General features: G+C 39.1%; 1 protein-coding gene across 2 annotated transcripts; it reads left to right on the top strand.

Annotated features, from left to right (window-relative positions):
* The first annotated feature begins 654 nt into the window (after nt 1-654).
* LOC149816094 (small G protein family protein / RhoGAP family protein) lies at nt 655-21,399 on the top strand. 2 transcript variants are annotated; one of them, XM_089988156.1, is made up of 10 exons: nt 655-820; nt 4,979-5,164; nt 5,249-5,529; nt 5,713-5,775; nt 5,863-5,881; nt 19,322-19,420; nt 19,606-19,683; nt 19,776-20,017; nt 20,583-20,793; nt 21,112-21,399. In XM_089988156.1, the coding sequence occupies exons 2-10, from the start codon at nt 5,104-5,106 to the stop codon at nt 21,243-21,245; spliced, it is 1,188 nt and encodes a 395-aa protein (XP_089844282.1). In that variant the 5' UTR covers nt 655-820; nt 4,979-5,103; the 3' UTR covers nt 21,246-21,399. The 2 variants fall into 2 exon arrangements, with proteins under 2 accessions (XP_089844282.1, XP_089844283.1); XM_089988157.1 differs by having other exon boundaries at nt 657-820; nt 5,267-5,529.
* Nucleotides 21,400-23,363: the final 1,964 nt, after the last annotated feature.

Here is a 23,363-nt window from a genome sequence, read left to right as displayed (position 1 = left end):
ACTAAAAGCTCGTTGGCAAGTAACAACTTGAGAGAGATAGCCACACGAGATGCCACAAAGACAAGCGGTGCGATGGGCAATCACTAAAGAGCATAAACAACATGCAAGCAACACAATCAAGCACACAAGCGGTGAAGTGAGGTATTGAGTAAGGCAACCGAAAAAGGGAAAATACACAATTTCCAAAAAATCAACTTGTATTCATAAGTTGGCCAAGCACACTTACAAACGCGATAGGTAGGTGGCACATAGACTTACCATGGAACAATGTGAGGTGGGACGGTCATGGATAGTGGGCCTTGAGGATAGCTCTAGTGGGGATGATCCAAAGTCTGAAAAAATCGTCGCTCTCCCGTAAGCAACCCAATCTTGATAGTGTACAGTGTCATTGATAATTAGGTCTGAATTTTAATAAACCGGTAAGGTCTGCCAAAACCCAGCTTGCCTTTCAAAAAACAAAACTCTAAATATCTAGAAAAAACAGACAAAAAAAACCAAGATGCGCACGAGGTCATGAAACCGGTCACGTTCTTTGTGGGAACCAAACGCCTCTTTTCAAATAACCACGTTTTACGAGCCGCCTCGGGGCCCCGTCATTCGCGATGAGAGCTGCGCACCTATAAATGGTCTCTGAAGAGTCCTGGCCATAACGACCAAGATGGAAGGGTCGAAGTAGCAGGACGAGAGAGAGCGAAAGAGAAGAAGAAGAAGAATCCCGAGGCTTCCTCCCTCTTCCCCTTGTCTTCTTCTCCGACGATCTCGATCTTCTTCGCCCAACCCAACATATCGTTTTTTCCCGCTTCACGATTTCCACGGCAAGGTCTGCCCTCGATCCTCTTTTGCTTTTTACAATCCTTTCAACAATCTCCGTCTACTCTTGCCATCGACGTTGAATTCTTCGATCGCCTCTGTGGAGATCGAACGGCTACGGCGTCTTTGCGGAGAGTCAACGGTGACGCAGAAGATCATGATCGGTTGGTTTAGATGATGGAATTTTTTAATTTTTTTTATCGCTTTGTTGGAGAACGAATGGTTGCGGTGAATCAGGGGGTCTCGGAATCTTGTTTTTAGGGCAACATGATTCAGATAATGGAATTTGTTTGTTGTTTGTTTAAGGGTATGTAAATATCCTTTGGATTGATATACGCCTCGTCGCTGTGCATTTACAGAGGACTTGTTTTGTTTCTTGTATGATATGTTTGTCACGCTTTTGATGTTTTTGTTTGTTTCCTTCATTTTTTATTGAAGGAAATCCATTCGATCTTACTATTCTGGGAATTTGATTGTTTTTTCTTGAATTGAGTATCATGATTTATCGAGAGCAAGGTTGTTAAATGCGATGAGGCAAAGTGAGGAAGTGAGGCGTTGAAGGGTAAGCTTCATGATCAAAATAATAAAATATATAATATTAATAAAATAATGAAAATTTTAAATAAGAACTACTAATAAACGACAATATAAAATAAATACTACTTTCCTATAATTAACTCGTATTATTTATTTTCTTATATGCATGCACATGTAAACCACAATTAAGTTAGACTCATAGTGCAAGATAAAACAAGTTATATATACAATGATGAAATCATATTGAATACATGTGGGGCCATCTCCAAATTGACCGGTTCTAGAAATACCTTCTATGCACAAAATTTTTGTTGTAATAATAGAGTTTAAATGCACAATTAATATAAAATGAGTTAATTCCTCAACTATTGTACAAAACTAACATTCACAGAATCACAAATGAATAAATAAAATTAAAAATATCACTTCAAATATTTAACAAAATGTAAACAAGATACATCTTCAAGTCAAATAACATCAAATATTTAACAAGTCATAAGTCTTAAATGTCTCCTTAAAGGTAAATAACATAAAGTCGAATCTTTTTCAACGTCACAAGTCTTAAATAATATCAAATATTTAACAAGTCATAAGCCTTAAACAATATCAAATATTTTCAACAAAATTGTCTTCACTAGGACTAGATAGCTCATCTTCATTTGAATCATCCATATATGGGATACTTTCTTCTTCATTTTTAGTTTCTTCATTATCCGCACTCTCATTTTCTGAATCTTCTACTTGTTTTCTTTTACCTTCATTCCAAAATTGTCCAGGCAAATGCATATTCTTCGGTTCACATTTTTCCAAAGTTTTAGCTAATTAAATTGAAACATTAAATTACACTCCTAAATAGCTTTGCAGATAACATCATGAGACCAGTTTACATCTAATCCACAACTAAAAACACTACTAGACATCAACGACAATCAACCATGGTAGCACACAATCTAGAGAGCCTGCATATCAGCTATGCCTATACATAACTAATATGCCACTACATAAGCTATGATGTATTCAGAAATAAAAAAAAATAGATGGTTAAATCATAGAATATGATAATGTCATTTCATTTTCATCCTACATAGGCTGAAGTAATTCTGGACCAACCAAAAGTGCTATCTCAAGACTAATATGCCACAGAAAACCTATGAGGCTATGACACTTTTCAAAACAAGCTCCTCTAGCATGCATATACAAATGTACAGAAAAAATGCAATCTTTTGCATCATCAGAACTGACCACAATTTACATTGAGAAATTCCTTATGGTTTTATAGAATAATATAACAAGCTTTGTGTTCAAAGACTCCAGAACACAAACGTAAAGAGTAACATATTCTTTGTTTAGTGAAGTTGCATATTCAATGGCATATTTTATGATTCACACTTTACGCTGACATTTGATAGTACACAGTGTGATTTACTAACTAAATGTAGGCCAACCATGGAAATAAGCAACAAGTAATAAACTCGTATAAGAATATTAACGCACTGCTACTCATAGTAGTAACACTGATAATATATCTAGCAATAGCTCCATCTGGAGACTAAACACAACTTCATCTAATTAAAAATTAAAATAAAATAAAAGAATGCGAAAGATAGAAAAACCATTACAAAAAATACAAGAGAATAAGATAATGCATCCATAAAGAAAAGACATTATAAAGGACGCAAAAGAGTGAGATTTAGAAGAAATATGCCAATCAGATGACTAACCAAATGGAAATGTAACATATGCCTCAAGCAGAAATCATCAAACATGATGCGTACGCCTTAGAAGCGAAGCGCGCCTCGACGCGAGGCATGCGCTTCACCCATGCGAAGCGTGTGCTTCGAGCCTGCAAATGCCTCCCTAGAGCGCTTCGGTTCCTTGAGCTTGTGCTTCGGTACTGAGGCGTACGCTTCAGGTACTGTGGTGTTCGCCTTTAACAACACTGATCGAGAGGTAAATCTGAGGTGGTGTTGAATCACTAAGGAATTAGTGTGTAGGCGTGACTTTCAAAATTTCGTTGTTGTTTGGATGAAAAATTGTTTTTCCTGTCTTGAAAGGCATGCACCAGCTAACTAGGCATTTCAAAATTATATGGTAGAAATGATAGCATGGCTACCAACACAGTTATACAGTCATAAGCAAGAAACTCTTTTGAATTTGTTTTTATCAAAATCTACTCCACAAACGATTATGATAACTTGTGTACATCAAATTACAGATTTTCTAAGTACTAGTTTGCAAAATTTGGTAGAAGGCAAATTTGCACAAATGGTAACAAAGCATAGGCAAACACATCCATTCAAAAAGTCTGGCTAGCAAAATTGGTTCTGGTGGAATTGAGCTGTTCGTTGAAAGTGTCTGTTTAATTTCTCTATCTGTCGCAACGTATTCAATCTATTAAGAGGGGCACAATAAACATGGTTTTGATCAAAGATATTTGGGAGGAAGAGATGGTTGGTCATCATCATGGGGCCTAGAGTTGTCAGCATGAGCTTAGGATGTTCCTCTGAGCCGTGTCCTTTAAGCCTTATAGGAAAAAAAACATGTTAAGACAGGATGCCTTCAAACTTTTAAATTCAATGGTAACAACTATAGTTCTTGAAGAGATTTGATGTCTTACAAACTCCTATTGTATAGCTGCAATTATCATTCTCAGGTGTTTTTAAAAATTCTTGTCTTCATTGCAGCCATTAATCTTGTGTAATTTTACCACAGCCTTCTGTCATTCAAAATTAAGATCCACATTGTACTTAAGGATGAAACTTACAGACTTTAATTGAACTATTGAGACTTCTTCTCTCAAAGAACCTCAACTAAGAAATTTCTCCCATTTATGTCATTGATTCTGGGTTCTGTAGTTTCACTTTGTTTGGAAACCATATCATCTGGTTCCTGCCTAAACTTGAAAGGTAGAAGTTAAGTTGCCCTTCTTCTGTTTGATTCCTATGTTCTTTTTCGGCAGTGGGAGAAGGAAGCATGCCACAGGAAAACCACAGCCATTTCTATGTTTTGCACTATTGTGCTGATCAATGGTTCCATACTGAGTGCTTGCTGGGGGCTTGTGTCACGTTAGGGCTGAAATTGCCCAAAAAAGAAAAAAAAATCCTTGCAACAAGCCATTTCAATCGTACAGGAGGAATACATTATCTAAAAGCAGCAAGTTACTTTCTCAATGCAAGTTAACCGTACCCGTTTGCCAAGTTCTCCACTACAAGAGCAGCCTAACTTTTGTGGCTCTCACATTAAAAGAGATCAATTGTAGCATGTTTTCAATGAACAGAATGTTAGGATTAAAGATTAATAGGGACAAGATAAAGGATTTGATGCTATATGAAGCATATTCTTTGGCCTGGTCACTTCATTACACAAGCATGGAGAGCCTGATTGTGCTTGACCTTCCTACTTTTGTATTTCACTGCATCCTAAAATCCACACTTGCTACATAATTAAAGCACTTGGTAATGTTAAATTTAGTGGCAGTCAATTGGTATACTTACACTCTTAGTGACTTGAAAAATCAAATGCTTGTGCTAGTCCATGTCAGCTTGGTATTGAAATTTTGAAATGCCATAACTGTTCATCACATATACATCGTGCAATTTTATATGCTAATTCTGTCTTATTCGATGGACAGGGTAAAACTCTACTGAATGCATCTGGGTTCTGGTCCACTTCTAGGTGTCTGTGCACTCTAAAATGTTTCAATTTTCATCACAATTTTGAGTTAGGTTCAGCGGCTGATTTTTGCTGATACACCCAATGTCTTCGAATTCCTCTTCTCCCTGGCAAGAGAAGGCGAGTAGTTTCTTTTCATCCTCAGGTGGGAAATCTCCTCCTGTTACTTATGGATCTGAGCTTTGTGCAGCTTTTGTTCTGTCATTGTAGTTTACTGTTTTTAGAATAGTTAACCTGATTAATGCAGGGGTCAAGTTGAAAAAAACTGGTCAGTCTGTGGGCGAAGTCGCAAAAGATGCTGGTGAAAATGTTGCTGAAGTGGCAGAGCGGTTTGGGTCTTTGGTCAAGAGGCGGTGGTCTCTTATTCAGCAAAACAGGCAGCAGCAAACATCAAATGAATCCATTCAAGAACGTATACGTTCTGCTGCCAATTCAACCAGTAGTATGCTAAAAAGAGGCATATCAGAGACAAAGGAAAAGGTCACTGTTGGCAAGATCAAAGTTGAGGAGGTAATTTCAATATATAAGGTTATGGATTTTCAATTCCTCTACTTAGTCGTACAAGTGATATCAAATCTGAAATGCAATTGCTGTTATTCATGTTTTCCAAGTTTCACTTGATGCGTGTCTTTTCAGTTTCAGATAATTTATGGTTTATGTTGTGTTAAAAATTTATTCGATGGGTTCTCCCAGGTAGCAAAGAAGACTACAAATAAAAGCAAGAGTATCTTGTCAAACATTGAGCGATGGCACAAGGTATTGCCCATTGGTGTATTTTCTCATTCATTGTCTTGATTGGTGCTGCATGTTTTCTGGTCCTTACTTGTTTCTCGTACTGTGCAGGGTGTAGCTAGTAGCGATGGTGAGTCCTCTTTTTCCAGTACAAATAGCTTCTTCAAAGATAAAAATTGAAATGTTGTTGACATGATTTGAGAGGAAAAAGTCTAATGTGCATTTATTGTTGAGTTGTCTTCACATGTTCAGTCTTTAAGCTGATATCTCAAGGCAAAAACTTATCATGCAGGTATCCTTTTTTCCTTTTCCATCTGATCAGAAGCCTTTTATGAACACAGAATAGTGACTCCACTGGAGCTCTAGAGCTTCTTCGATTTGCTCCTAAAGTCAACTTATTCATCCAAATTAATCATAATTTGGTAATCATCATTATATTCTAAGCTGAATTTGTGGTCACTTACAAAGACTTGGTCTTGGTCACCCAACTCTTAACGAAATTAATTAAGTTGCTCAGGGATTTACAAATGAATTTGATACCATGATAAATTCCAAATGAACTATGATTTCTGATTTTGTCAAGTGGCAGAAGTGAAAAAGATTTCCAATAAATACAAATGCTTGCAAGCTAGCTTGGCATTATGATAATTCCACATGGCTCATGTGAATAGTATACTTTAGATATCAGTTCTTGATGGACATATTGAAATGGAGGATACTAATTAATATGAAAAATATGACATCTATCTAGCATAGGAAAGGATAGAAAATCATAGGAGGGAAATGAAGAAGGTGTAAAAGACTGACTTTGTATCACAGTCATAAATATTGTGATATTTCTTGAAGTTTCCTGAAAAGTTTATAAAATTTAAGTAGGCATTAAAAACTCCAATAAAATTGTCATATACGGAAATATAGGAATTTTATTGCTAAAAATAGATCGCAAGGTTTTGTGATATACTCTTGTCAACGATTTATTAGGAATTTAGTGATTTTAGTTTGATTTTGTATCTTATTTATATATATTTTCCGTGACTTTTCTGAAAAAATAGAAAACACATGCTTTGAAGATATCTCAAAAAAAATCATGGCAAAAAAATCACATTTACATATATTAGTTATGGATTTTTACATAGATATCCTCTGTCTCTTTAGTTTCTGTATGGTACACCAGATGAAGTAGACCTAAAATCTCCCACCTTGGATATTTTTAGCAACTCAAGGGCATTTTGTTTTGTGAGCTGGTGAATTGTTCTCTATCAAAACTTCTACTCTAATAAGCCTTTTAACTCTGTCCGCTCTTTCATCTAGAACCTTTTATTGAAAAACATCTTAATGTCCAAATTTCCAACAGATATAAGATTAATAACTATTTTGTGGTTGCCCATACAAACTTATAGTTATATAGTTATTTAAATGTCATAATATTCAATCTCTTTAACTTCTTAGACTTATTTTAACCTGTGTATTGTCTCTTTATTTTCATATCTTGAAAATCTTTACCATGGCCAGATAGATGCTCTATATCTATTTCGTCGTTGAAGTAAAGTTTGTAATGTCTAAAAGATGCATAGATCAACCATGAAGAAGATAGACATTGCATATTATAATTCAAGAATTGGCATGAAGATCATGATGCCCCTATGAAAGAAACAACAAAGAGTATAAAATATGACTCCGGCATGTATGCGGCTTTCCTCCCCTTTTTTTTATTGTGTTGCCTTTGGGGCATCATAATGGTATGAACCCAGTCTCTTTTATAAGTCTTAAACAAATAAAGAATCATAGGATGATTGTGATACCTATTTATGCTGTCAATGTTCCTTCTCTATTCTTTTTTTTCCACTTTTCATGGTGTAGCCTTATATATTTAATAGTGTCACTAACATGGGCTTCACATTTACTCCTACCGCCCATGAATTTCCTGTGGGATTATGCCCATCAAGCAACTAACTAAAGAGTTATTGAGGGCATTTAACGTTCTGAGAACTGGCTGAGGAAGAGGTATAAGATAAAGGAGCATATGTGTCACGGGCCTATTTCTTCAACAGGCCAGTGCGGCGCGACGGTCCTTCCTTACCGCCTGAAGCCTTTCCGATCGCTGGCTTGCCGTTGCAGAAGCTTTGAGTATAGAGAGTACAAGGGAGCGAAAGAGAAGAGAGAGAAATTGCAATCACTTGAAGGTAATCACAACAAGGGTGAACAAAGAAAGCTCAATACATTTGCATTCATTCACTATTTTTACCCACAGGCTCATTACAGTTCAGATCTATAGGCTAACCCTTCAGGGTATTGATCAACCTGAACCAAAGTGCAAGGGTGGCCCGGAGAAAGTTACAAGTGACTCAACACTTACATCATGACTCAACCAAAGCAAAACAGACTCTAGACACAACTGTACAAAGTAGGTCACAAGGGAACATGCTCTCACTTTCAAATCATGTGCCGCCCTCGGCGCCATCTGTTTCATGGTGAGCCCTGACTTCATCTGAATAGTGGCTCTTTATCTGAAATGTTGGCTCCTACATCGGTTCCGCTATCTCCTCCTACTACACAAAATACTTCTTCGCTTCGCCCAAGTAGTTGACCTCGTGACGAAGGATCTTGCTGAGATGCTTCTTGGACCGTTGTATTGCCAGAGCCCTCTACATGATAGGAGCGCGTTGTGGCACACTACGTTTCGGATCCCCCTCGTCCACATAAAACGGTTTTAGGTTGCACATGTAAAACACCGGGTGTACCTTGAAGTTCGAGGGTAGGTCCAGCTTGTACGCCAGCTTGCCCACTCTCTTGGTGATAGTGAATGGTTTCTCGTACTTCCTAATCAGTCTGTGGTGTCGTTCACGGAAGATGCTTGTGCGATCAGGATAAAGCTTCACCAACACTTGGTCCCCAACACGGAACTCAGCAGGCCGACGATGTTTGTCTGCCCACTTCTTCATTCTTTTAGCCGCCTTGTGCAGAAACGCCTTCGTCAGTTCAATCGTGTCAATCTCGAACAAACTAATAGGCAAAGGATGGCCTTCCTTTCTCCTGTGCAGCTAGTATGCAGAGTCAGCGGTTGCTGTGTCGTGGCTATCTCGAATGGGCTGTGGTCAGAAAACTCACTCTTATGAAGATTATAGCAGAATTTGGCCACGTCCTAGAGCTTTACCTAGGTTTTCTGATTGGCACTAACAAAGTGTCTGAGGTACTGCTCCAGCAGTTCGTTAATGTGCTCCGTCTGCTTGTGGAAACTTGTTGAAAACAGAAGATCGAAGCCGAGTAGCCGAAACACTTCACACCAGAATTTGCTCGTGAATCGAGCATCGCGATCACTCACAATGCTTCTTGGTACACCCCAGTGCTTCACAACATGCTTGACGAATAACTCTGCAGTCTTGTCTACCGAGCACTCCTTCGAAGCTAGGATAAAAGTGGCGTACTTAGAGAAACGATTCACCACCGCCAGGATGGAGCTGAAACCATATACTTTTGGCAGACTAACAATGAAGTCCATGAAAATGCTTTTTCAAGGACGTTCTGGAATAAGCAAAAGCTCAAGGAGGTCGGTAGTCTTCTGGTTGGTCCCCTTGTCTTGCTGGCAGACGAGGCATGTTCGCACATACCCCTTCACATCGTCACGTAGCCGTGCTCAAGAAGTGATAAGGTTTGCTCCTGACCTGGATGATTGACCCATAGTGTATCATGACACTCCTTAAGCAGTTTGCGGCGAAGGCTTTCCCACCGCGGCACGAAGACGCATCTCCCTTTAGTCATAAGGAGGTCATCCCGTAGCCAGAATCGCCAAGTCTTTTCCGCTTGTTCCAAAGAGACAATGTTTTACGTCGTTGTGTTCTGCTTCATACCTTCGCGGATGCGGTCCAACAATGCGCCAACCAAGTGAATTTTGGAAGGCTCCGCCCATGCAGCCACCAATTCTGCCTTGCGACTCATGATCGCTAGTTCTGCCTTGCGACTTATGACGTCAACAACAACATTGGTCTTCCCTACCTTATACTCCAACGTGGAATCGAACTCAGCCAAAAATATTTGCCATCGAGCTTGCTTGGGCGTCAGCTTCTTTTGTGTTTGGAAATAGCTCGTGGCGATATTGTCCATTTTGACGATGAACTGGGCACCCAGAAAATAGTGTCGCCATGTCTTGAGGCAGTGCATGATGGCTGTCATCTCACGCTCGTGCACAGTATAGTGTCTCTCCACATTCTTTAGTTTTCGACTCTCGTAAGCAATCAGATGTCCTTCCTGCATGATAACTTCGTCGATGGCGAAGTCTGAATCATCTGTATGGACTTCAAAGGGTCTTGTGTGGTCCGACAATCGCAGCACAAGTTCTTTTACCAAGGCTTTCTTTAAGCCATCGAAGGCATCTTGGCATGCTCCTATCCGAAGTCATACCCGATTTTTCTTCAGCAAATTTGTGAGGGGCGCAACAATGAGGGAGCAACGTTCGATGAACCATCGATAGTAGTTTGCTAAACCAAAGAATGATTACAACTCTGACACTTTGGTTAGCGGACTCCATTCCTGAATGACTCTTATCTTCTGCTCGTCCATGCGTAGCAAACCACGCCCCACAACATGGCCAAAGAAGTTGATCTTCTCCTGTCCGAAGAGACGCTTCCCTCGCTTGACACAGAAGTCATTGTCCTTCAGCACCTGAAACACTGTTTGCAAGTGCCCGACATGTTCTTCCATGTTGTTGTTGTATATCACGATGTCATCTAGATAGACTACCACGAACTTGTCTAAGGGTAGAAAATTTGATTCATCAATGTCGTGAACGTGGCTGGAGAATTAGTCAACCCAAATGACATCACCAGAAATTCATAGGTACCATAGCGAGTGACACAAGTTGTCTTTGGCTCGTTATCATCTGCAATCCTCACCTACCAGTGACTCGATCGCAAATCTTGCTTCGAAAAAACTCGGGCAGTGCTTAACTGATCCAACAAGTCTGCTATCAATAGCAACGGATACTTTTTCTTCATTGTGACTTTGTTCAACGCACGGTAATCCACACATAACCTTTTGGAACCATCATGTTTCACCGGAAAGAGCACAGGGTCGTCAAAGGGTGCTTTTGAGGGACAAACGATACCTGCTTCTAACATCTCGTTCAGTTGCCTGTGTGGCTCCTTTAATTCAGCTGATCTCATGCAATAAGGGACCATGGCAGGCGACTTTGCTCTCAGGGTCAACTCAATCTTGTGGTCGACCTCGCATCTCGGCGGTAGACGCTTTGGCAGTTTCGGGGGCATCACTAATCGAAACTCTGCCAACAGTGGGATAAGGGTTGGCAACACTGTTGCTTTAACCTTCCCTTCTTCAGTGCGCACAACAACTAAGAATGTCTACTCTCTCTGCTTGACACCTTTCTTCAGTTGCATCACAGATATCATTGAAGTCTTGCCTCCGAGAGTGAGGCACTGCACCGTGTGTAAAGATTTTAGTCCCATTATTGTCAATGAATTCACCTTCGACAACATCATTATATTCTGGCTGCAAAGGAACTCCATGCTCAAAATCAGTCAAAAATCGTTCAAGGACACCATTGGGAAGTTGGCTTTGTCGGCCCAAGTCCTAATTTGGATAACTGCATCCCTTGCTTCACCAAGGATGGGCTTGGTCTCAGAGTTCACTGTCTTGATGGTCCTCTGCTTTTGCCCGGGCTTCAAGCCCAGCCGCTTCACCTCTTTCTGTGAGACGAAGTTATGTGTGGCCCCAGAGTCTATTATTGCTATAGTAGACTGTAATGAAATATGCGGAAAAGCAAAGAGTGCACTAAGCACTTACAACATCTACTAATGAACAAACAAAGAGGGGCTAATACCCAAACCCACAAGAGACAACACAACATAAAAATATAAATGCCTCTTATTGAAAGAGAGAGAGCTCTCAAGAGTAAGAAATACAAGAGGGGAGCACCCCTATTTATACACAAGAGAAGGAGAGGGAGAGGGAGAGGGCCAAGAGGCCTTAAAAGGAGAGCCACCTAGGGGGCTCCCCATGTAGTCGTTGGGAGCCCCCAACGGTCACTAATGTGACCGTTGGAGGCCCCATCGACTACATGGTGGGGCCCCTTTTGAGTGAGCAAAAAACAAAAAATAAAAAATACATTTTACAAAAAATAAAGAGAAAAATAAACTAAGAAAAACAAGTACCCCTATCGGGTACTTGTGAAATGATAGAAATACCCCTATCGGGTATTATATATATATATATATAAATATATATATATATATATGAATTACATATATTTTAACACCCTCCCTCAAGCTTTACGGGGATATAACCGAAAGCTTGTTAAGGAGAAACAAAAACCGAGGAGCCGCAAGAGCCTTCGTGAAGAAGTCCGCCAACTGGTACTCTGATGTGACGTAAGGTAGTGCTATAGTTCCTCTTAGGTATTCATCCCGAACGTAATGGCAGTCCATCTCAATATGTTTAGTACGCTCATGGAAGGTGTGATTGCTTGCAATATAGATTGCGCTTTTGTTGTCACAACACATCTTCGAAGGAGTAGAGATGACAATGCCCATATCACTGAGGAGGCTTCTTAGCCACACAAGTTCCATGGTTGTAGTGGCCATAGCACGATATTCTGCTTCTGTCGAGGACAATGATACTTTGTGTTGCTTCTTGCATCTCCACGAAATCATAGAGTCACCTAAGAAAACACAAAAACCGGTAGTTGAGACACGGTCATTGGGATTTCCTCCCCAATCTGCATCAGTATAAGCAATTAAATCAAGTGACGAGGCAGAAGAAAGAAAAACTCCCTTAGTTATGGTATTTTTGATATATCTGACAATCCTTAAGACTGCACTCATGTGCACGGTTGTAGGTGCATGTTGAAACTGACTGACAGAGTGGACGGCATGAGCAATGTCTGGCCGTGTGATGGATAGGTAGGTTAGAGACCCAACAAGTTGCCGGTAGGGAGTAGGATCCTCGAGAGGTGTTCCATCTTCCAACCTTAATTTTGCATTGATGACTTCTGGGGTTTCTGTCTTCTTGTCATCGGAGATACCCGATTTGGAACAGATGTCAGCAGCAAGTTTCATCTGAGAGAGAATGTACCCTCGAGGAGAGTACGCCACTTCAATTCCTAAAAAATATCTTAAGAAACCAAGGTCAGACATATCAAAATTTTCTTTCAAAACCTTTTTAATATCATTAATGCCTTGCTCATCACTTCCTGTGATGATCATATCATCAACATAAAGTAGTAAAATAACTACAGAAGACCCTGCACTTTTCACAAACAAAGCAGTGTCAGTATAACATGAACGAAAATTTAAACTTGTCATTACATTACTAAATCTATCATGCCAAGCCTTTGGAGCTTGTTTTAAACCATATAATGCCTTTTTAAGTTTAAGAATTTTATTTTTACCAATACATACTCCTGGTGGGGGATCCATGTAAACTTCTTCATTTAATTCGCCATTTAGAAATGCATTCTTAACATCAAGTTGATAGATAGGCCATTTCTTTACAGACGCAATAGCAATAAGAGTCCTAACACTAGTCATTCTAGCAACAGGTGCGAAGGTTTCTTCATAATCTATACCATATTCCTGAGCATATCCTTTAGCTACTAATCGTGCTTTATAACGTTCTAATGAACCATCACTCTTGGTTTTAATTTTGAAGACCCATCTACATCCTATTGATTTCTTTCCAGTGGGTAACGAAGTTATTTCCCAAGTTTTTGCTTTTTCAAGGGCACTAAGCTCTAAGTTCATGGCTTCAACCCATTGGGGAATATTTTTGGCCTCATTATAGTGTGAAGGTTCATGAAATGAATGTAATGCAATTAGACATGCTCTATATCTAGGAGTTAGGGACTCATAGGAAACAAACCTATTTGGAGGATTGGAGATCCGACTGGATCTCCTTAAAGATGTTTCTTCAATGTCGGATCCTTGAGAGTATTTTTCTAAGGCACTTATCTGAGTTTGTTGACCACGCCTAACATATGTTTGGATTGGTCTATTATTCTCATCTACAACATTATCAAGAGGGATTTCCTCTAGGTCATTCAAAGACTCATTAGAGATTTCCTCTTCTTGAGGAGTCTCATCTTCTTGAGATAGAAGATCAAATAAAAAAGTATATTCACTTTCGTCAATATCTTTAGTTTTCACAAAACCATTTTCATTTTCCAAAAATGTTACATCTTTGGATACATAGAGTTTGTTATTTTTCAAGTCAAAACATCTAAAACCCTTTTGATTTTCTCCATAACCCAAGAAAACGCATTCAATAGCTTTAGGAGATAATTTGTCCCGTTTATGAGTAAGGACAAAACATTTACATCCAAAAACTCTTAATCTATTGAAGTCGGGTGTTCTTTCAAATAGTTTTTCGTATGGAGATGTATTTTGTAAGGATGAAGATATCATTCTATTTATTAAATAAGTTGAGGTTAAGGCCGCTTCGGCCCAAAAATTCTTTGGAATTTCTTTGGAAATAAGGAGTGTCCTAGTGGTTTCCATGATATGTCTATGCTTTCTTTCGGCCAAGCCGTTTTGTTGAGGAGTCCTAGGACACGATCTTTGATGACAAATCCCATTTACTTCTAAATAGTTTTGAAATTCATTTGATAAATATTCTCCACCCGAATCAGATCTAAGAGTAGAGATATTACTTGAAAATTGATTTTTAACTATCATATGAAATTTTTTAAAAAACTCAAAGACTTCGGATTTTAAATTGAGAAAGTAGATCCATACATACCTAGTATAGTCATCGATGAAAGTGACATAATAGGAGCACCCTCTTTTAGACATGACGGGGGAAGGACCCCAAACGTCCGAATGGACTAACTCAAAAGGTCTTTTGGATACAAAAGTCCGGTTTGGAAAAAGAGTAGATTTCATTTTGCCAAAAATACAATTCTTGCAAACAAAATGTTTCTCATTACAAAATTTCTTTCCAAATGGAAAGGAGTACATTTTTGAGAAACTTGGATGTCCAAGTCTTTGATGCCAAATATCAATATTTTTATCTTGGACATGGTTACAAAAAGAGTTAATGGAAAGTTTCAAGTTGCTCATGTAATAGAGATCTCCCCTTCTATGGCCTTGCCCAATCAGCTTCCCGGACCGGAGATCCTGTATAGAGCAATCCTTAGTTGAGAAGGAGATTTTACATCCATGATCGCATATTTGAGCAACAGAGAGGAGATTTAAATTAAGTTGAGGTACAACTCTCACGTTTGGCACAAAGAAGTCTTTTGAAAAGTTTAAGGTTCCAAGACTTTTAACTTGTAAAGGTGTACCATCGGCAGTTGAAACATAGGAGTTTTTAAAGTTATTACATAAATCGGAAAGCTCATTTTCAAGGGGGGTCATATGAAAGGAAGCTACAGAGTCAAGGATCCAAGACGACATACCTGGAGGAGAGGAGGAAGCTACGGTGGCACCCGAAGTTGATGGAATCTTGAGTAGAGTTTGTAGTGCCTCCGATAGTTGAGCAAGAGAAAAAGAGTCCGTTCCTTTGATTGCTTCCTCTTTCTTTTGAGTAGCTTCTTCAACGGAAGCAACTTTATTTTTTGGTGCTTCATTCAACTTAGGGCAATTAGGTCTTATATGACCCGGTTCTTGACAATGATGGCAAATGGCTTTTCTATAGTTGCCATTATAGTTATTTTGTCTTCCAAAATGTGGAGGTTTGTAGGTTTTCATATGGTTGCCGGGTTTGGATACGGCCAAGACATCATTTCCTCCTTTAATCATGCCAAGACGGGTTTCTTCTTGGCATATTTCGGCTATGGCATCTTCCAAGGGAAGATGCTTTGATCTATGTAGGAGGGAGGATCTAACTTGTTCATATTCGGGCCTAAGCCCATGTAAAAATTGGAAGAAGTGTTCTTTTTCCATTTGTTCTCTCCTTAATTCCACATCTATACTAGAAACCCATTTTGGTTCTAGTAAGGATAGCTCATCCCATAGAGGGCCAAGAGTGCTAAAGTAATCCCTAACACTCATTTCTCCTTGCTTGATAGTCCAGATTTTTTCTTGAAGAAAGAATTGACGAGCAAGGTCTTTTTGTGTAAACATACCTTTCATGAAGAACCATGCTTCATTTGCCATCCTAAATTTGGTAATGTTGGCGCAAATCTTGAGCTCCACATTATTCATAAACCAAGCAAGAATCTTGGCATGCTTACTCTCCCAATCTTCTATTTTAGATTGGTGATCTTCAATGGCCTTTATGCGGGCATCTCCTTCAAGAGCTTTTTCTTGATCGCCTTCCATCTTAGTTAGTTGGAGTTGTGGTTCCGGAATGGTGCCCATAACCTATCCCCAAAGCTTTTTCCCTTTGAGGTTGTTTTCCATGGCGGCGGCCCACATCATGTAGTTGGAACCATTGAGCTTGAAGGAGAGATCAATCTTTTGTTCTCCTTCCATAACAACCACTTACAAGAGAATATCAAGGAGAGAGAAACAAAAAAAAAAAACAAATATAGCTACACCACTAGCTATATTAAAAAGAAGAGCATACACAAGGCTCTGATACCATGTAATGAAATATGCGGAAAAGCAAAGAGTGCACTAAGCACTTACAACATCTACTAATGAACAAACAAAGAGGGGCTAATACCCAAACCCACAAGAGACAACACAACATAAAAATATAAATGCCTCTTATTGAAAGAGAGAGAGCTCTCAAGAGTAAGAAATACAAGAGGGGAGCACCCCTATTTATACACAAGAGAAGGAGAGGGAGAGGGCCAAGAGGCCTTAAAAGGAGAGCCACCTAGGGGGCTCCCCATGTAGTCGTTGGGAGCCCCCAACGGTCACTAATGTGACCGTTGGAGGCCCCATCGACTACATGGTGGGGCCCCTTTTGAGTGAGCAAAAAATAAAAAATACATTTTACAAAAAATAAAGAGAAAAATAAACTAAGAAAAACAAGTACCCCTATCGGGTACATGTGAAATGACAGAAATACCCCTATCGGGTATTATATATATATATATATAAATATATATATATATATATGAATTACATATATTTTAACATAGACTTCCCATTAAAAATGACTTTCAAGTACATCAGTTCTTTGTTGATCGGTATGCTTTCCACTGCACAACTTCTGACCGCATTTATGGTCTGCATGGCCTCCATCTTGGGTTGCACGACTTTGGTATCACTACTCTCTGCTTGTACCGCATTGGCTTGTCTATCGTCCTTCACGAGGTGCTTTCGATATTGCCTTGCGATATACCTATCGTCACAGAACCAACAAGTCACAACCTGCCATTTGTTGTATTTTTTGTAGTTCTGTTTTCTGCCAAAATGGTGTTGGGTCGACGCCTCACCCTTGTTGTGGTGTCGATCCTCTTTCTTGCCTCCGTGGTACAGCTTCTTTCCGGCCTTAGTCGATGGAGTGAAGGTCTTGCGTTGAGTATCCACTAGGCGCTCGGCTGTCACATATACATCTTCCAAAGTCTCGGGATTGTTCATTTCTACTTCGGACTGTACCCACGGTTATAGTCTCACAATAAACCAGTTGAGTCTGTCTTCATCTGGCATATTGGGTACGTCTAACATGAGCTTTTGGAACATCCTGATGTAATCTATCAAGGCTCCAGTGTGCTTCAATTTCGACACCATTCGCTATGCTTGGCGTTGTATATTTCGTGGCATAAAGTAGTTTCGTAGCTCAGTTTTGAAGGTCTCAAAAGTATCAATTACACAATACCTTCTTTTCATGTCGCTACATTTTCGTCTCCACCAGGCTATGGCATCTCCGTTAAGCAGAGCTACTGCAGCCTTCACTCTGAGGTCATCGGCCAGTACATTCTGAATATCTAGATAGTCTTTCATCTAGAACAAGACATTCTCAATGGCATTGTTGTTTTTTGAACCATTGAACTTTGCTGGCCTCGACACATCTATCTTTGATGGCCTATCATCATTTCTACTATTTAGGGTCATTGTCCACTGCAACGTGCAGTTCTTCAACTGAAGCTCCCCTACTTCAGTCTGCAGAGCGGTCATTGTCGTAGTCAATGATGTAACATGTCCTATCAGCAAGTTCATCTGCTCTCGTAAGCTTGTTACCTCGTCGTTCAGTCTTTCGAACGACTCCAATACGCCTGAAATTGCTTCATCATGCGAAGTCACATCATCCACCAGTATATTGACAGTTTCGGCCATCTGCTCATAGCCCCGAGGTGAGCCCATCTCCTCAGTCTCGGCGATTGCCTTATCTTTGGTACTTCGCAAGTTGTATTGGAGCGCCACGATGTCTTGCTCACAAGGCCTGTCAGCGCGTCTCTCGACAGTCAACACCGACTCTGGAGTCCCTTCCCCAGCTCGAGAATGGGCTCTGGTACCACTTGTCACTGACCTATTTCTTCAACAAGCCAGTGCGGCACGACAGTCCTTCCTTACCGCCGCAAGCATTTTCGATCGCTCGCTTGCCGCTACGAAAGCTTTATGTATAGAGAGTGCAAGGGAGTGAAAGAGAAGAGAGGGAGAGAAATTGCAATCACTTGAAGGTAATCACAACAAGTGTGAACAAAGAAAGCTAAACACATTTGCATTCATTCACTATTTTTGTCCGCCGGCTTATTACAGTTCAGATCTACGGGCTAACCTTTTAGGTTATTGATCAACTTGAACCAAACTGCATAAAGTTACTAAGTGACTCGACACTTACATCATGACTCAACCAAAGCAAAACAAACTCTAGACACAACTCTACAAAGTAGATTCCAAGGAAACAATATGAGTACTGCACATAGTTTAGTGACTGAATGCCTCTAAAAGGTGTTGTTATATCATGTCACTAACTTCGCAAAACATCTTCAATGTTTTTAAACGCACATATTTGTTTTAAAATATTCAATGAGAAATTAGGTATATCTTTCTTGTGCATATTTGTTTGACTTTTGGAATGAGTCTCTTGCAAGTTATTCAATCTCTTCCCTGTGCATCATGTTCTATTACTACTCTCTGCCATACATGTAAGTTTTCAGTTTTCATCAGGTCAAGAGACTACTTTCTCTCTCCAGCTTCTTGCAGTGACATGATAGTCTAGTTCAGAGTTACCAGAAGGTTCTTAGATAGGTGGAAAGCCCGTTGTTTGAAAGTGTGATACTCCTTGCTTCCGAAACTTGATGAGAACCTCGATTCCCCCACACTTCTCCTATGTTTTTCATATGGTTCATCTATTCTTCTTATATGTTTTCTTACTCAACTTTTATGTTTTTTATTTGTTTTCTCTCACTCTTCTCACTCACCTTCACATGCTTTCTCTAAATTGGTAGTTATCATTTTTAGATTTTGTTAAAAATTTAATTTTTACCCTAAAAAATCATGAAATTTAAGAAAGTCACATTTATTTTAGTTTTTATTTGTGTTTCATTTGTATTCCCATTCAATTATTATATTTCTTTTTTTATTCCTCGCTTTCCGCTTTCTATACATTTTAAAATGCATTGCTTCTCGCTTTTGCTTCTCGTATTGTTTCCTGCTTTCGCTTTCTAGTCTGGCAACCTTGGTCTAGTTTGAATCTAGTTTTGATGATTTTGATTTGTATGTGTCAGTATTTGGAGTTCCACTTGAGATGACTGTTCAGCGACAGCATTCTAGCAGGCCTATTCCTCAGATACTGGTCAGATGTGCTGATTACCTTATATTATCAGGTGACAGTAGCTTTGCTCTGAATTTTTAAGTGATTCAAAGATACTTGTTGAAAAGAGAAAAAGATATGTTATCTTCTATAGATCATCTGTTACTTGCATATGTTATACAGTTGAGTTCCATTTCAGTACATGTATGCATTTACCATTTAGGTATATCAATATGAACATGCTGCATGGTTGTTTAGGATTACAAATCGAATACCTTTTCAAATTGGATGGAGATAGAAGAGTTGTTCAGCAGTTGATCTCAATGTTCAATGAAGGTCATACCTCGAACCAAATTTCTGCAATGGAAAACTATTGTAGACTACAATGTAAAGTTATAATTTTCTGTTGTCCCGACATGAGCAAGCAGATTGGAATGCTGGATTGCCAGAAGGCGCCAACCCAGTTAATGTTGCAGCTGTCATAAAGTGCTTCCTATTGAGCCTTCCTGAGCCACTCACCACATTTGAACTTTTCCATGAAATTAGAGATGCTAGAAGCAGCATTGACATGAGGAATGTATTGAAGAAGCTACCAAATGCAAACTACTTAACGCTCGAATATGTTACTGCCCTTCTTCTCCGAGTGAGCCAGAAGTCATCTCTAAACAAGGCATGTTCTATTTCTTTTGTTAGTTTAGCCACCAATTCATGCATCAAGGAGCTCAATCTGTGCAAATATGCACGACTGTTGGTGCCTCCATGTGCACACGTTATGTGACTGTATTTCAGTGTGGATAAACTTGTGAGAAAGGACTGCAGGTAATAACGTAATGTGAGATCAATCAAGGGATTATCCTTCATTGACTTGAAGCTTAATTAAGATTACCTGATTTGGCATTGCATGTGTATAAACTGTTACAGACACGCATCTCTGCACCTATATGGAGTTGACTTGATTCTAGCTATAAACTGCACAAAGTCTTGCAAATTGATGTGGTTGATTGACAACAATTGATGCTTGAATGGAGCAAAGCTGATCAGAAACATGGAATCTGCTGTTATGCCCTGCATTTTTTATACTAAAGTTTCACCTTACTGTAAAAATTTAGGTTTTTTTTTTTGACAAAAAAAAATAATGTAATACAACAGCTGGGTTTCTAAATTTAGGCTTTTCATTAATACAATTTATTAGCTTGTACTATGGCATGCTTATTAAAATGTACAACTGTCTGCAGATGGATGCGCGTAGCCTTGCTGTGGAACTTGCATCGGCTATTATGTGGCAGAAGGGAGATCAAAGACCTGATTTTTATGGTCGTGGGGATCAGATGAGGGGAAATACAAGAATGCGCTTTAGGACATATGCATCCTTCATGCATTTTTCAAGAGATTCATCCAAGTCTGAGAACTTGCAATCTCATTATGACACATGGGACGACCTTTCAGGTGAATCACTCTCATCTACATGACGGTTCTTTTTCCTTGGTATTATCTGGTAAAGTTCATTTACCAAATAATGTAATTCCCTGGTTTCTTTTTCCTCAAGAGCTGATTGAGGACAAACAGTTTAGCTTACACACACACAAACACACACAAACGTGCGCAGAAGCAGAGTTTTGACTCGACATGAAGTATGCCGATTTGCAACTGGGACCCTGATTGCTTGTAAAATGTCGTATTTTGTTATTATAAACTGGTCTATATCTATAATTGCTCCAAAAGAAATCAATATATACTGATATTCCTCGTGTTTGTAACTTGCAGAAGATGATGCATCGTCACCTATTCCTTTGGATGATGAGTGGCAAGCTGACTTTGGTGTAATCGAGGTGATTCAGTGCCTAATTGAGCACCATGGTGCCATTTTCACCGAGACAAATGAAACAGTTTGGAAGTGAAAGGGACGGAATTAGTTCTGCACGCATTTCAGTATTTCTAAGAAAACGAGTGGTGATAATCTGAGTATTTTCCCCCCTCTCTCTCTCTCTCTCTAAGCTTAGTGGGCACCAAATCAAATATATATTATATAACACTCTTCATGGCTGAGGCTTATAACAATTCTAACACCTTGAGTGATGCCTTTAGTGGGGTACTAGGCGTACATCTGTCTGGCCATGTGGTCCGTCTCTGGTAAACAAAGTATAGATTATTCGGTAATTAGCATTAAAAATTTTAAGAAGATTAAAAATAAAATGAATGAAGCTATCACAAACAACTAGGCTCTTATACCCAATTAACAAAGCATGTAAGAATGTAAATGGGTCAGATTCATGTTGGATATAAAAGGATGCAGCGTATTCCAATTCGAAGTAGAATGGAGAAAATCAAACCTGGATCAGTTCAATTTTATTTCCTAACCCTATCATAAATTTACATGTATGATGTAATGTAACAGAGGCGGATCCTGTGTTGGATTAAGACTCGTGTAAAATCCTCAAAACTAAATCTGACCCGACTAACTCCTTGGATCTACAGATATTCAATCCAAAACCTGTACTGTTTGCATGCTAGGCTAAGGTCCAAGCTGAGACTCAATCCAACACAGCCAATTTGCCCATAAGCAGAATTTATTTATTCAAGGGCTCGACAACATAGAGATCGATGGTTGGCTCATTAAAGGTGTTTACCTCGCAGGGGTGGCTTCATTAAAGGTGCGTTTGGATTCATGTGAATTCTCTGGAAGAATTCACATTTCTTAAAAGGTAGGATTTTTTTTATTGTTTGGATACCATAAATTTTTTAAGAGAATTTTAACATTTTAGAATTCCCTGTCTAGAGTTCCGGGACTCTAATTCTCTCCTTCATCTCTCCTTCTCCTTCCCTCCCGATCGACCCTTCTTTTCTCACTCTTTGTCACTCACGCATTCTGATCTCACTGATCGGGTTTACCCTTCACTCAGCCGATCAACCTTACATTTCAATGATCGCTTAACTAGAGCACTACCGGCAGTTATTGAGCAAAATCCAGCCATTCCTTGGTGAGATCTTTCACAATTCTGGTGCAGCTTGGTGAATTCCAGCTTGGACCAGGTTCTGAGCATCCTCTGGTGTCCCTGGAAGCAATCAGCTCATCTTTTTGTAAATCGGACCACAAGATTGTCCGAGCTAGCTAAATCTGAGCACAAATTCACCGTTGCCTAGTTGTTCCAATTTTCAGGTTTCCGTTGACCTTTCTGGTAACTTCACTGACCTGAAATCATCTCAAACTGCCTGAGAGTAGACTCCGACCATCACAGCCAGAATCTAAGCCAATCATCCAAGACCAACCTTTACTCAGGCCTGAGGCATCCTAATCCATACAAATGATAAAAAATAAGCTTTTTACATATAAAGATGAAAATGAATCAGATTTGATTTGAAACCAAACATAGATCCAATAAAAATAAGATTTTGATTCAATTTGAATCCAAAAGGAATGATTTAGTGATCTGAATCTGATCCAGGATGGGATCCATTCACACAATATCTAACTTTGGATCAAACATGAGATTTGACCCAATCTATTTTCACCCCCATATATATGACCTGGATTTGCTATTATATATCTTTCTTTTGACTACTAATTCAAATCTAATTAGATTGGATCAAATCAAATTTAATAATGTTTAAATCCAAATTGACTGAGTATGATCCGTTTATGCTAGTGTATCTTCCTTTTTTGGCGACCTTAATCCAAAAGAATAATAACTCTCGCATCAATTCCATGATTAAAAAAAAGAATATGAATTCTCAAAGAAAAGGAATGAGCGTGTTAGTTATCCAAACCCTAGAAATCTAGAGATTGATAATTCTCTTTCTTCATGATTCTTTAGATTGAGAATTCACTTTTACATGAGAATTCCCTTCCAAAGTATATAAAAGCACCCTAAATGACCTGGTTCTTGAGGGTTTATCATTATTGAAAAATAAACAAGAAAAAAAGACATCCAAACACCCAAAGCTTAGCCGTCGGAATCCCACTGACATGGATGTGTCCGAACAAGGTTTTGACTGCCATTCACTGTTTAGAGGAGTCC

The sequence above is a fragment of the Nuphar pumila genome, chromosome 14 (genome assembly GCF_984573655.1).
Source record: "Nuphar pumila chromosome 14, dmNupPumi1.hap1.1, whole genome shotgun sequence".
NCBI classification, from domain to species: Eukaryota; Viridiplantae; Streptophyta; class Magnoliopsida; order Nymphaeales; family Nymphaeaceae; genus Nuphar; species Nuphar pumila.
Note: the sequence above shows the minus strand (reverse complement) of the source record. Positions and strands in the feature narration are given on the sequence as shown.

What these genes read in the sequence shown, in the direction of transcription:
- LOC149816094 (XM_089988156.1), top strand. Translation starts at nt 5,104, where the DNA reads ATGTCTTCGAATTCCTCTTCTCCCTGGCAAGAGAAGGCGAGTAGTTTC. An exon ending in TAGTTTCTTTTCATCCTCAG is followed by an intron (nt 5,165 to 5,248) that starts GTGGGAAATCTC and finishes TTTTTAGAATAG; the next exon opens with TTAACCTGATTAATGCAGGG. An exon ending in TGATTACCTTATATTATCAG is followed by an intron (nt 19,421 to 19,605) that starts GTGACAGTAGCT and finishes ATGGTTGTTTAG; the next exon opens with GATTACAAATCGAATACCTT.